The 14911-nt window shown below is 39.9% G+C and overlaps 1 protein-coding gene across 1 annotated transcript in view; it reads right to left on the reverse strand.

The window, feature by feature from the left end:
- hs3st4 (heparan sulfate (glucosamine) 3-O-sulfotransferase 4) overlaps positions 1–10467 on the reverse strand; it is a 79919-nt gene extending 69452 nt beyond the window's left edge. Inside the window, exon 1 of the mRNA XM_067570802.1 lies at positions 8899–10467. Coding sequence (XP_067426903.1) covers positions 8899–9494 — 596 coding nt within the window. The 5' untranslated portion in view covers positions 9495–10467. The remainder of the gene's footprint in view (positions 1–8898) is intronic.
- Between the last annotated feature and the right edge of the window lie 4444 nt (positions 10468–14911).

Here is a 14911-nt window from a genome sequence, read left to right on the forward strand (position 1 = left end):
ATTTTCCTGTGCTATGCTTGCATCTAAAGAGATTCTCAAACAAGAAATAAACATGATTGCTATGGTGGTAACTGGAACCTCAGAGCTCCATGATGCTTGGGAGTTTAATCAAGTGGAAAGGGGAGGGCAATGAGAAAGACCTGACAGAAGCGGTCCACTCTCTAGACAGCACAGGGGTATGCTGCTAATTAAAAAGTTTAATTCCACAACTGCAGCACTGGCATCAGAGCACTCAGAGGTGCGTCCTTGTGAGTCTTGGCGCCGTCTTATCAGGCGTAGGCAGATTCTGCCATGTTGGGAAGGCACAGGACAGGGAGGCACTGCAGCAGTACACAGGCCCAGCTGGAAGGGATGGCATCCTGCCTACTCGTGGATCTGGCCCACCTTGCTCTTTCCCATCTCCCCATTGAGAGGAGTCACGGGCTCCCAGTCAGGTGGCAAGAGTCAGGGGCTAAGCTGCCCATGGAGCAGCTGAGAGAGGGAAAGCAGGGCTAAACAAGGGATAAACGCTGGATTTAGACTTTCGGCTGCTGGGCTCGGCAGTGGATCCATGTCTCCATTACACAACTCCTGTCACCGGGTCCTGTCTTACGACCAGAGGTTGCAGGTACACTAAAGCCAGCACTGCAGTACACACTGTTCTTTCAAAGTCCCATGGTAGCTGAGTTACACATGATATACCGATGCTGCCAACATGAATAGACTTTAATATTTCAAAAAAAGATGTGAATTTTTCACATTTTTTTCTTGAGGAGAGAAGAGGAATGAACCCACTCTATTGTATGGCCATAGTTGAGGTAAAAGTTTTCGTAGCTGTGTGGGATCTATTGATTAGAGCAAATTACAACTCACATAAAGAGAAAAGTCCTTGAAAATGGCAAGGCTCATTCTGTGACATCCCTTTAAAAGGCCTCGTCTTGTGAAGCATCAAGAGAAGATGAACTAGTAACACTGCATCGCGGTTGTATGCCTCTGCAAACCAGTCAAGTTACAGTTTACATCCGTGTCTGTCCAGACTCATATAATATTTGTAGTGACGACTTAGAAGGAATTTAATAAAAGGTATTATGTGTATTCCTTGTATGTGTTCACATGCTTGGCCAATAAAGATGATTCTGATAGAACACAAAGCCATAGCCATGACAGGAGACAATGCTTCAGATATGGATGTTGCTGCAAATTAGCTACAAATTCTAAAACGTGGATGCTTCACACACATCTTCAACTCGGCAGCACAGAAGATCTATACAAGAACAGCCCACAGTTTCAAGGTGGGCACCCAAGATTAGTGTCATCCATTCAGTATCCGACCAAATATGAAATATGGTCACAATTTCCCCTTCTGTTCCTGAGTTGTGGCGTTGAATAATGGCCAGAAAAGTGTTTTTGCAGAACGTTATGATGTCACAGTGATGTTGACCTTTGACTTTTTGGATGTAAAATGTGATCACTTCATCATTTTATCCTATTAGACATTTGTGTGAAACTTTGTCATAATTAAAATATGAATTCTTGAGCCTTTGACCACCAAAATCTATTCAGTTCATCCTTGAGTTCAAGTGGACATTTGTGCCAGACGTAATGAAATTCCCTCCAGGCGTTCCTGAGATATTGCATTCACAAGAATGGGACGGACGTGAGGTCACAGTGACCTTGACCTTTGACCTTTGACCAACAAAATCTAATCAGTTCATCCTTAAGTCCAGATGGATGTTTGCACCAAATTTGAAGAAATTCCCTCAAAGCACTCCTGACATATCGCATTCACAAGAACGGGACGGATGGAGGAACAACCCGAAAACATAAAAAACGGCAACAAAAGTTAAATAGTTTTCAAGTATGCTGGAATAAAAACAATGTCTACTGGGACTAGTCACTACTGGGACTAGTCACTACAGAGCTGGAAGCTATCGCTGACTCATTTCTCAGCACAGGGATGCAGCCCTGAAAGGGTAACAACACCGCTCCAAAAGATTTATAGGCACATCCCCTCAGCTTTTATTGCATAGGGGGTTAAAGTGACATTTTAATAACACAGAGATATTAGAGCTTGGCAACTATGAACCAGAACCAAGGTTCTGGTTCACAGTTGGCTGATTTATCTTACATATAAATATCGCCAAGATGAGACAAAGTACACACTGGAAACGTTATGCACATGCAAGTGATACTTGATCAGAGATATCTAATCTCCTTGGATTGGATTTTACTGCAGTTTGCAAATCTCATTAATGTTCATTAATGTTGGTAACTCAGGTTCAGAATTTTGTGCAGTCTGATGTCACGCGGCTACTTCACACTAAAGTTGTTCAGATTATGACCTGCTGTTGCTGAGTCTTTTTCTACGTAAAATATGCTTTTAATTTAGTGCTGCCAAGTCCAGACTGCGCAGCTATGATTTTGATGAATGATGTATTCACCTCATAAACAGGTGAGCTCTGCAATAAATTAGATCCTTCTACGTTGGGTCAAATCCAGAGTGTTACAGTGAAACTCACAGAAGTCACAGAAGGTGGTCGATGTGGTGTGTTAGGAATGTTCTGACAGAGCAATAAGTTATTCAGGATAGCCACCCGTGGTTTCACATGCAGGAAGTGTTTCTTCATACCTGACTGTATTGTCTTTCCTGCTTCTAGCTGCCATAACCTTGGAGAGCCAACTGTATAGAGCTACTCTTAGTGTCAGGTATTTGATGAAGTACATATAAATCGACTTTATATATCCTGTTAGGTGTTATACTGAAAAACTTTATGAAGGAAGGATCATTTATAGCACATAGCAAATTATTGTGGGACTGGACATGAGTGACTTTACTGTATTTGAAAAGCAGTAAGGTTTGTTTTATTTGAAGCTCAAAATGTGTTATTCTGTGTTTGATGTGGAGTAGATGTTCATGATGTGTATATACCTCTTCAGTATGTATTTAGCCACCTGGTCCACAATCCAATACAACAATACACACATATTTATAACAATCCGATTCACTGTGATTCAAAGCTGATTCAGCAGGATTCAATCAGATAATGGTTCCATTATTCTGTAGCGTGCAACTTTCTTCAATCAGCAACAAAGATGGTGCCACCAGTGTATTTTACATAACAGTTGCATGTGTTTTGCATAACACAGCTCTTTTATTGAGATTTCAGGCTGTGTTGTACATGGTGGAGTCTGACTTTTCTCCTTGTGGGATTGTTTTCGGGAACTGGATGGCTGAAAGTACTGTATGTTACTGGGAAACTTAACAAGAGAGGTGACTCGCACGCACACACACACACACACACACACTAGAGGCACAAGGGCACAGAGACAGAGTTACTTGAAATTTGCCCAAGATCGGTGTTTCACAGCTGTATCGATTTTTGATGAATTTCACACAGAATGTGGTTCGAATCTGTGGTTCTGTCAATGTGACTGTATCTCTGACTCTTGCATTGATTTTTCAATACCTGTCAGTTAAACTTTGCACTCCTAGCAGATATAAATACTGGTGGTACCAAAGTTGGAAGTTAAAACAGCAACACATATGAATGCACATTCATGCTTCAACACAGAATTACTTAATAACATATTTATTACATATTTCCATCGTTACATTGTAAAATCTCAACACAATTCCTCTAGACTAGGTTCTATCAGCGTGAAGAAAGCCATTCTTACTCCTTGTGAAAAGACTGATACACCTGCTCCCACTTTGCTGACTGTCCAGTTCACACTTCAATGCAGAGCAGAATTCCATTGAGCCTCGGTAGATGAGAAACCTCATGCCTCCTGCTGTATTATTTGATCTAGTCACACATGCTTTTCAACTGGAATTAATCTAAAACGGACAATCTGACACTTTTCAAAAATGGTCTTCTTTTTAACAGTGTGGTAGGTTTTCACTGCCACTGTTAATCTGCCGCTTAATTCAAACGTTAAAGTGCTTGAAATATATATTTTCTTTCTTATAAGGTAATACTTTTAATCTTTTTTAAATTAGAAAATGCCCACCCTGTCAACAAGATTCCTTTGTAATTGATCACACCAAGTTTTTTAGCTGTCTCAAATGATTATTAATACACGGCATGGTTTGTTGGACAGAAGATTATTTTTTTGTTATTTCTATATTCTTGCTCTGGTAGCTTCTCCTTTCAAACTGTATTTGTTAACATGAAAGTAAGCGTTATTTGTTTGGTATTTTGCAAAATTGCCATCACCCTCACTAATAAGTCCTCATTAGGCTAGTATCTAAGTTGTGTGAATTTCTGCTGAGAACGCTCACCCACAGCAGACATAAATCTTCACATATGATCAATAATCAATGAGATTCTTTAACACAATTTATGAGGCACATTATCTCTCCACTAAAGTATATAAACACTGGCACAGAGCTGAAGCAACATTTGTTGTATTGGTCATAATATATCAAGCGTTCCCTATTCCAGGATGGACGTTTGCACCAGGTTGAGGCATACTCGAGAGAACAGATAAGTTAAATCCTTGTGGTGGTGGCTCATCCGCTTTACTCAGAAATAGAGGCAACATTAGAAGCGCCAATTGGCTGATGACAGTCCTCTGTGTATGGTAATGATGGCACTACATTGCTAATTGCTTGTTCAAGTAAGCCCAAAACACACTGGAGAAACTGTCCAAGAGTACTAAAAACAGGAAAGCAGCACCAATCACCAATCTGGGCCTGTCTTTGGAGGCTCATACCAGACCTGCACTAAACTTGGAATCCTGATATGAATATTAGATGTGTTTTGGATTTCTGCAGAAATGTTCATGGACTCCTTAGAACTCCTTACAGGGTGCTAAAACTGTGTTTGTGCCACATCCGGAAGTGATCACTGTCAGAATCCATACATGAACAGAACAGACAGAAATCTGATCAAATTTGTAATTGGTCTGAAATGATAATTGCTATTTGTGTCCTACATCCTTTCCAGGAATGAGAAATATGATGGATTACTTGCTTAGTGTTTAATCTTAATAGTTTGATACACTTTTGTTTACTTTGAAAGTGGAATTTTAGTTACAAAATTCCCCCCAGAAGCTAAAGGTGTCAGTAATGTGTCATTTTACAGTAAGAAGTATATGTTACTACTGTATTGCCCTGGACTTCAGGAAGCACTTTCTAATGTTTGTCAGAAACCCTTCACACAAGTATGATCAACATATAGCCACTCTCTTTTTTTATAATAAGTTTAGTATTCTTACCTCTATTAATTGTGTTCATTTTATCTTGTTTTATCATAAAATTGTGATTTAGTCTACACTCATCTGTGTGTTCTCTCACACTTGCTAGAAAACGTCTCAGTTGCGATCTTGAAAAAACAAATAGTCCTTTTTTTTCCAAATAATTCAAATCTTGATAAAGGGCAGTTATTAGGTTTAGTCCTCTATATGTAACCGACTTAAAGCCACTCACATCATTAACTGACATGTTGCTGCCCATATTGACATCAGAGAGAGCCTGGCAGGAGCTTTTACCTCCCAACACAGCAACTGTGGAATAGGAGGGGGCGTGTGGTTGCTACGTACGTATGAGAGCTTTTTTTTCCCTACAACTGCCGCAGACGCTTGAACATGTAAAACATTTCCTACTGCCGTTAGCCACTCAGGGAAATGACAACATCCCCGGAAGAGCTGATTCTTTATGACACTTTGTAGAAAGCATGTAAATATGCCTAGAAAAAGCATTACTATACAGCTCCTCTTGTACTATTTTTTTCTAAATGAGGTGTCTTAAGTAGTAAGGGAGCAAGTAAGTGTTTAAGATCAAACTGGAAAGTGGCATAAACTCATGCTGTGTGTTCACATTTCTTCATTTAACATTAAAATATGGTCACTGTTTAATTACTGTATTCAAAAGAGCTAACCCTGCTAGTCACGACCTTCAGTGAACCACTCGGTACTGCAGGATCAACAGCTCCAGGCGAGCCTGAATCCATCCACACTGTATATCCTCACTTCATGGCAGGTTCTTTAATTCACAGCACAAGACTCAATGTTAAGACTCAATGTTTTTCTTTCCTCTAGAGCATCACACAAAGTAACATAGTAACAGAAAAAGTAATCCCCAAAACACACACAGACAAGAACAACACAGTATCTTGTACCATGCACACACACACACACATGCACACACACACACACACACACACACACACACACACACACACACACACACACACACACACACACACACACACACACACACACACTCCCAGTTCTTTCTACAGATCACTAAACATGAATATGTGTAGGATAAACTGTAAAGTATCACCAGTAAAGAACAGCATCTAATGCAACCGCACACAGAAATGGTTGGGTTTAGAACATGGAAGCACGTAGATGATACCTTTGGTTTACATTCCCTACAGTTTATCTATCATATCCATCAAAATGTGGAGCAGGTGTTATTAACACAGGTCCAAATATATGAATCACATTTTATGAGATTACTGGTTTCATTCAACTATACCAATGTCAAATGGTTGCAAACATCTGTAACTGATCATAATTTCACTTCCATTAAGTGCACATTAGCCTGAGCATCACAGACACAGAAGAGAGATGCAGTATAATGCATCATTTAGAAACAAACAAACAAACAAACGTGATCTGAATGAATGAATTTTATATCAGTATCTGCTATGAGGTTTTTGTTTTTTTAAACCATTTCCTATGTTGCATCATATTTTATTTTTCACACCGGCCATTAAAACAAGCAGAAATATTGCCTCAGTGTATTCCCCCCATTAATGCAAAACCCATATTGCCTGTTTATTTATCTCCTCCCTGAACGCACCACTCTGAGGTGAGCATTATACATGGGACAATGACAGATATAAAATTAAGGTTCCTTCAGGGATTTTTTTGGCTCAGGGGTCCCTAAAACACACGAGCACACTTATTATTATTTATGTAAGCACGTCATCTTCCTGTCTAATGAGCCTTTCGCCGTAAGCGTAATGAAACAGCTTGCATTAACACAGGCTAAATGAGCAGCCGAGAGCTCCCATGTCTATGCAGCAAGATGAAAGCAGATGCTCCGCAACCCAAACACCAGCGTAACAGACCGGGTTCTACGGAGAAACAGAAGGGACTTTGAGTCAGCGTCATTCTCATCAGCTCATTGACTCCATTAGAAAATCTTGAATTCCTCTGGTCAAACATCATTATGAGAGAACAACACCTAACTGAGCCATGACCAACTGACCATGAATGAACCCTCAAATTGATTTTTCCTCAATTAAACACAGCAATGATAAACAGGTTCTTCTCTGGCTAATAAACCTGGACTCAATGTGAATGTCACCATCAAACAGATGGAAGGTGATGTTAACATTTTACACTCCTTTGAGAACCAGCTGCAAAGCAGAGACGAAGAGTATTTCAGAAAATACAACACTTATGGCATTAAAATATTAGATTATATACTATCAAAACATATGCAATTTAAGTGAAGGAGGTGTTTTGGTAATTGATGGGTTTGACTGCCCTGCTGAGAAACAAGAGAAGATACTGTGACTTGTAAGATCACAACTGAGTACACCAGGAAAAATGACTTTATACCTTCTCCCTTGTCTATAAAATATATCTTACATGTAGTGCAATATGTATCACATAATGTATTGAAATGTACTGTTAAAAACATATTTCCTTCTCTGTCTTAATCTGTACCAATGACTGTGTGTATTTGGAATAGATGTGTAAGGAAAACTAAAACTTCCATCAGGAATAAACCGGATCCGAGATAAAGTCTGTTAGTCAGTGTCAAAAAAGTAGAAATGTAGAAATTGTTATTGCCCAAAGTGCATAGATTGTTTATTATGAGCATCATATGATTATTCTCTCACAGTGTGTGTAGATGATTTCAGCCGGTGGATGGATGAACCAGCCCAAAGCACACATACAAAATAAACTAAAATGCAATCTGTAAATTAAAATGTGATTTTGAAATTAAAAAGGTTAAATGAAACAAAACAGTGTGGGATCAGACATTAAAAAAAAGCTTTAAACAAATCACAAAACTATACAGATATACTTCTCTGTGTGTGTTTGTGCATATCATTACATGTGTACATATGAGTGTTGTGTAATGCTGTTAAGTTTAACTTACTGTGTGTTACAGTACATCTCTTCCCATATGACAGACAGTGCTGTGTCAGGCTGTGTCAACAGTGTGATTGCCATCACCAATGAAAGACCACTGTGGATAATCAGTGGGGTTCAATATATAATATGATAAATACACACCTTTATGATTCAAAAGAAGAATGGGCTCAAGTAAAAACTGTCCAACTACAAAGTCTAAATGCTATTTTATGCTCTGGTAATAAGATCCTCAACAGAAGATTAATACATCTCACTTCATCCCTTCAGTGTAAGAGGAGTTAAATACAGTCTTTTGTCATGTTTTAGACATTAACTACAAATCATTTTAACCACCAGTTTTAGATGTTTGAATAATTGTCCCTATGATTTATTCAAAAAGGGACCTATTGCCATTCCTGTCACTACTGTATGAAAAAAAAATCAATTTCCAAACATTTGAAACATGCTTGAATAAGGTAACCCATCACAGTGAACAGACATTATTGCCTTAGAGATGTAGCTGAAAGTGTAGATTAACTTGAAAAGTTTGCATCACCATGCAACACATTAACTTTGACAACCATGAGCGCAGAAATATTATTTACTGTGATGGATTAGCCGCCTCAAACAGGTTTCAAGTCTCTTTGAAGCTGATTTCCAAACCTTACTGAAATGAAAAGCACATTCGGGAAATCAGAAACACCACTGTATGCTTTGGGAAATTGTAACTAGAAACCTAATGTATGCATGATGTGTAATAAATATGGGCAAGGTACTTACAGAAATAGCTAGGTAAGACTGAAAAGGGGAACTCACCTGTACCAGTCCAGCCCCTTCTCGTAGTTCCTGTCAAAGAAATGTGGCTCATTCCCAACGGCTCTCACGTCCGGGTGCACCCTGAGAGCCTCCAGCAAGGCTCTGGTTCCCCCTTTCTTCACCCCGATGATGATGGCTTGAGGAAGTTTCTTCTCTCCATAATCCGAGGTGCAGTTCACCCTGAGTTCGCTGTCCGTGGTGCTGAATTCCTGGTGCTCTCTCTCCAGCGCGGTGGTGTGATACGCCGCCGCGGATTTAGTTGGAGACGCCTGAGTCCTAATCCATTCCACTGTCCTTTGTTCGGCCTCAGCATGATCCTTTACGGTGGAAATCGCTGTGGTTCTCTCGGCCTCGGTGAATTCTGTAAAGCCCTGGGAAGCGGAATAAAGTTTCTCCCTCAATGTCACAAAAGTTGTCTCCTCCGTCACCAGCCCCCCTTGATACACGTAGTTCTCTTGCAAAGGGAACTGCAGCGAGTTGTAGCAGCTCATCAAGCTATAGAACAAGTAGGTGACAGAGAGGGAGAGGGTGAACATGAATAAGATTTTCCGGGGCACTTTAGAGGTGAAAACCGAAGTGCTGGACCAAAATGCCATCTCTGATAGCAGTGATCCTCTCAAAGAAGTGGCCAGACATGTTTCCACCCCGAGTCTTGCATGGACAAAATCAACAGCAATAATCAGTCACTATCAGCGCTGCTCCAGCTAAAAAAGCGTGAAGCTGGACCAAACCAACCTAATCCAAGCAATTCGCATATTTATAAGGATAGCGGGAAATAGATCGTTAAAATTCCGGAAGAATATCGCGTCCCTTTTCTTGAGTATCGATTTCTTATTCCAAGGCTGACAGACAATGTCACAATTTATTGGACTGAACTTGCAGATTTGAGAGGCTGGAGGTCTGGCGTCCTTCCAAATGAGCAGCCTGGCTTGAACTGGACAGAGTATGATGGACGAAATCCTGGCATTTTATGAAGAGTGGAGTAGGGGGGAGGGGGGTGGGGGGAGAGAGAAGAAAAGAAAACGAACAGCAGAGTGTTTAAAGTAGGCTTCTTCTCATCAGTCGCTCAGCCCGAAGTCCAGTCCAGTCTGTGATGCAAGAGTGGATTCACATCCATCCAGAAAAGCTACAAATCCATTAAACCTTTCCAATAAGAAATGGATCCTCAACCGCTTCTCTCAGTTTACTTTGTGTCTTGTAGAAAGTCGACAGCCTTTGCACACATGCATTCACTCTTCCCACTGACTGCCAAGGCTGCTGCTCGCAGTCCTTGCGCCTTTTCAGATTGGTAGGATCCTACGATGTGTGCATCGGCTGGGTGAGCTCATCTGAACTGAAGCACTGTAGAGCCTCACAGCACAACTAATGTGTACACCCACTTTTTTTTTTTCTTCCTCTATCCGTGCACAACTAGGGCCACAAACGTCAGATTTCCTTATCTGAAACAGTTGTGTGGAAAACTGCTTCTCCTCATTTCCGTGACTACTTACGGAGATGGCAATTACAGTGCTGAAATATGTGAGAGCTTATTGCATCGGTGAATTGTTCCATACTGTATAACGTTCACAATAAAACTCCATCTCAGAAAGATTATTTTGATAGAGATTATTTTACAGAAAGCTCATGTCTGCACCCTGCTGGTTTTCTATGGAGCATCACATAAGTTAATTTACAAAGAATACAAGAGGAAAAAAAAAAAAAAGTTTATCTTGATAAATACAAGAGCAGGTTATATGAATCAAACTGGATAATGAGCAACAGTGTGTTTTAAATTAAAACAATGAGTCATGTGGGTGTCAATTCTCATCCACACATTTATAAATGCAAGAGAGCACATGCAGAAAACAATCCTGTGTTCTGCATTATGTTGAGGGCGAGGATGCTGCTGCTTAGGCATATTATACACTGAATGTATTATACATGGGTGCATTCTATAATTACTGATGGGAATATTCACTAGACCTTAACTTGTACACATTGTTGCTGCAATATGAGGATTTAAAATTGCATGCCACTGAAACGTCTCCCTGTATTAGAGAATTTCATTCATTACACACCTCAACACACCAGGAAAGCCAACGTCACACTAAGTACTGGTTCACAAATAATTAACCATGCCTGGTCACTGTTATATTTACCGTTCTGTGTTTTGAAATTTAGAAAATATTTATATGTGTGTGTGTGTCGCTCGTCCAAATTAATCTTTTTTAACTACCTGTGATCGGCTCAGCATGCAAACCAGAAGAGACACAAAGTCATTCTGTTATAGAGTGTTGCACTACAATATAGCAAAGTGCTTTTGCATTCGGTGAGAGTATTTGCACAGAATCAGAAAATCTATGTCATCCAAACCAGTGAAGAGAGAAACAAATCTTTCCGTTGCTCACTTTCCTAACACAGGGTCAAGGTTTTGTAACCCAGTGGAAATATACTGTAGCTACTGCAGGCGCAGTCTAAACTTCAAAGAAATACTGTGATTTATTGTTCTCAAGCAAACCTGTAGACAGTTATGGTTATTTTATGCAGGGGTGCCCTTTCAATAAATCAACAAATCAAGTCGGTAATATTTTTTTATGGCCAAATATGAGTTTTCTCTTCAAAAGTGAGATGCAACTGTCTCATAAACAGTGTTATTAGTTTCCATATCCATCTTTGTTGGTGAAATTTGACCCAGAAGACAGTTTGCTTCACTGTAGATTTTGTTAGAATCTGTCAATTCTGATTTTAGTCCCAACTTTATGTCCTAATCAATATCCAATATCATCTTGTTGGCAAACCATAGGCCTGTACGTAAGTGACACAGGTGACGGGGTGAGGGGGAGGAAAGCGTGGACAAGTGTTTGAAGCACGATGATTACTGGGTGTTTGGCAGTCAAGAGAGCGTAGGAGAGTTCGATGGGTTTGTTGAAATTGTTGTATTCATAAATTGCTACTGGAGAAGCCGAGAGCTCTCTAACGCGAACTGCCCTGTTTGTAAATTCAGACTTCCTACCCATCTAGGAGTCACCCTGTCAGAGATTTCTGAGCATGCTCAGACACTCAGAGCAGAATGTTTGTGTTAACAACACAAGTGAAGTGGTATTAAGACTGCTATTGCTCAATGCTGATTATAAATTATTATCAGAGCACAAGAGAAATATATTGACCCGTTTTATCTTCCCTTTGTTGTGTCTGTTATCTGAGCTGTTCATAAATCTCTCTTTCTGTCCCTTTGGAGGCTAAATGCTCAGATTCTGTCTATTTGCATTCACAAATAAGCAGTCACTCAGGATAACATGGGAGTTTATTGAAGTTAAGTTTGAGTCCAGGCAGCTGCTCTGTTACAAAGAGAACACTGGTTGTGTCAGAAGGCCGACATTAAATATGCATTGTCTACCTCACCGGCGGGCAACAGGTCTTCACAGGATTTAAAACAGCACTGTTTGCCCGTCAGAGTCAACATTAATGTATTCACTCCGGGAGATCTCCTTGCTTCATGAATCCACGGCACAAGCTAACTATTCTCATCACAAAACTACCAGCACACATTCACAGAAGTATTTATCAAGATGAGATTCTGAGCCACACAGAACAAAGTGACCCCCTTTGCTTTGCTTACATTAACATTCACCTCATACCTAGATTGCATTCAGATATGAATTATCCATATTACATTTACACCTGGAATTAAAAATGTGTCTCAGCTATCCAATGTGTCTGTACTTCCACTTGCAATTATGATTTTCAGTCCTGACAATATCCACTCAGAGTAAATGCAAAGTGATTCATCGGATTCGTTATAAATATCATCAAACAGGCTTTAGAGGAGGTTGCAGCACTGAGTCTGCTTTATTGTAGTTCAAAAACTCTCTTTCATACACATACAGCACATGTGGTCCCACCAAGTCTACTGAGCTACCGGCCTTTGTTTTTTCCTCTGTTTGAATATCTAAGAGACAAATTAAATCCACAGAATTCAGTGAGAATATAACTGAGAAGACAATATCAAAAACAACTTATTGTTGAAGTCAATATAAAAAGTGTCTTACATAACATTTTCTGTATATCATGAGGTGCAGATAATGACAGAGCAGTTTTCAAGGTTTTTGGTAGCTTTTAAAATCAAAACCAAACAGATCTACATCAGTTAGTGGTATTCTGTTCATTGTTCTCTGTGGTGTTGTGCTGGGGATGAAGCCTGGAGGCAGTTAGCACAGACAAGGTTAAAGACTAAACTGCATCTTGCACAACACCTGCCACCCCTTCTATGGTGATCTGATGCAGTGACAGAGCCTTCAGTGTTTGCTTCAGCACCACAAGATGCAACACAAAACACTTTAGAGACTATTTTATACCAAAACCCCAAAGTATATAAAATAATCCCTGTCAAAATCTCTCAGGCAGAGCACACATGCAGTTCCTGTGCTGTCAATGCAAAATACATCAGACCTCTGGCACTTTCTCAATATAGTTGCAGCTCAGGAGCTGCTGCACCACCTTGAGATTTGGGTCCTCTAATATGAAATGACCTGATTCTGAACTCTGCCATCGTCTGAGCCTGTCTGGTGGAGCCGAGATGAACGGCTATTGTGGAGAGGTTTTGGCAGGTACAGCCGTCCGAAGTGTTACCGTGCTCAGTGTAATTTAAGTCAGAGTCTGCAGCCAGGTCGACAGAACCACACCCTGTTGTTCCACTTGGGTTGACACCAGGAGAGATAGTTTATCGGGCTGCAATTAGACAGGAGATGACACAACCTGTCATAATGTCCTAGACAATGACAAAAGGGACTTAACAAAGTAAGAATATTTCCTTTCAGGCCCCACATGCACACATTAAGTAATATTAAACCAGTATTTACAGTGTGTGTAAACACTGAATGGATAATGCACTACAAAGTCACAACAGAAATGTTACATTTTTATAAGATATATGTATATAAAGTAAAAAAAAAGACTGTTGATACATGAACCTGTGAAACACACAGCAGAGTGGTGACTCAGCCTCTTGTTGTCTGGATTTAATGAAAACAACACAATTCTTGAGGAAAATGCCTCTGAGTGATACTTGAAGGCATTTTCCTTATGAATTCCTTTGAAGTATCTCTCTGCAATTTTCTCTGCAGTAAGATTGGAAAAAATAAAGATTATATCAACAGTAGACTATTGAAAGATGTTATGAGATAGATATTGAAATTTTAAATGCAAACAACATCATGGGGCACAGAATGTCAAACTACCATGACAGGAAGGATTTCCTACTGAAATTTCTACATCCAGTAACACCACGTTTATTGCGATAAACCATCTTTATGTACATTCAGCCACCCAAAGAGAGATGTGAGGCTCCCATGCTTTATTTCTGGGCCTAGCAAATCCATTTGGATCAGTATCACACAAACCGCTGTGGGAAGTATTCGGTTTCATTTGCATACCAAATCAGAAATCTGGTTAATGCCTGTGTGAAGGCAAGCTGAACGACAAAATGGGCAAAGCAAAGACACAAATTCCATGCATCCAGAGACCTGAAGCCTCCAGCCATGCATATAAACAAAACCTGGGATGTATAAACACAAACACAACGTACAGATATGTGACCCGTTCTGTAGCTGTACACCACGGGTATGTGCATTTTGACGGGAATTTGGGTGTGTTGCATGACAGCAATGACAGAAAAAGTTTGGCTACTGAAAAAAATGTGCATCTAACGTACAGCGGACATGCTAACATGCTAAAATGCTGTGGGTTTTTTCTGTGTTAATATTTACAGTGCTTTCGAAACATTTAACCCATTTATCTTGAGATGACCATTCGTTAGGTGAAGAGAAATACTGACGAGTGTCCCTCGTTTGTGTTCCAGACACCAATTTAATGAAGAAAATTGCTTATAAAAACTGTTAATAAAGCTGTGATGTCAATGTACACTGGAATATTCTGAGTTGTTGAATATGTAGACATGTTTGTTGGACTAGTTATACTCAGCACTTTGAACCCTTAACTCCAAGCTACAAACATGGTTTTAGCCGTATGCTAGGTC

The sequence above is a fragment of the Thunnus thynnus genome, chromosome 17 (assembly GCF_963924715.1).
Source record: "Thunnus thynnus chromosome 17, fThuThy2.1, whole genome shotgun sequence".
Lineage (NCBI taxonomy): Eukaryota > Metazoa > Chordata > Actinopteri > Scombriformes > Scombridae > Thunnus > Thunnus thynnus.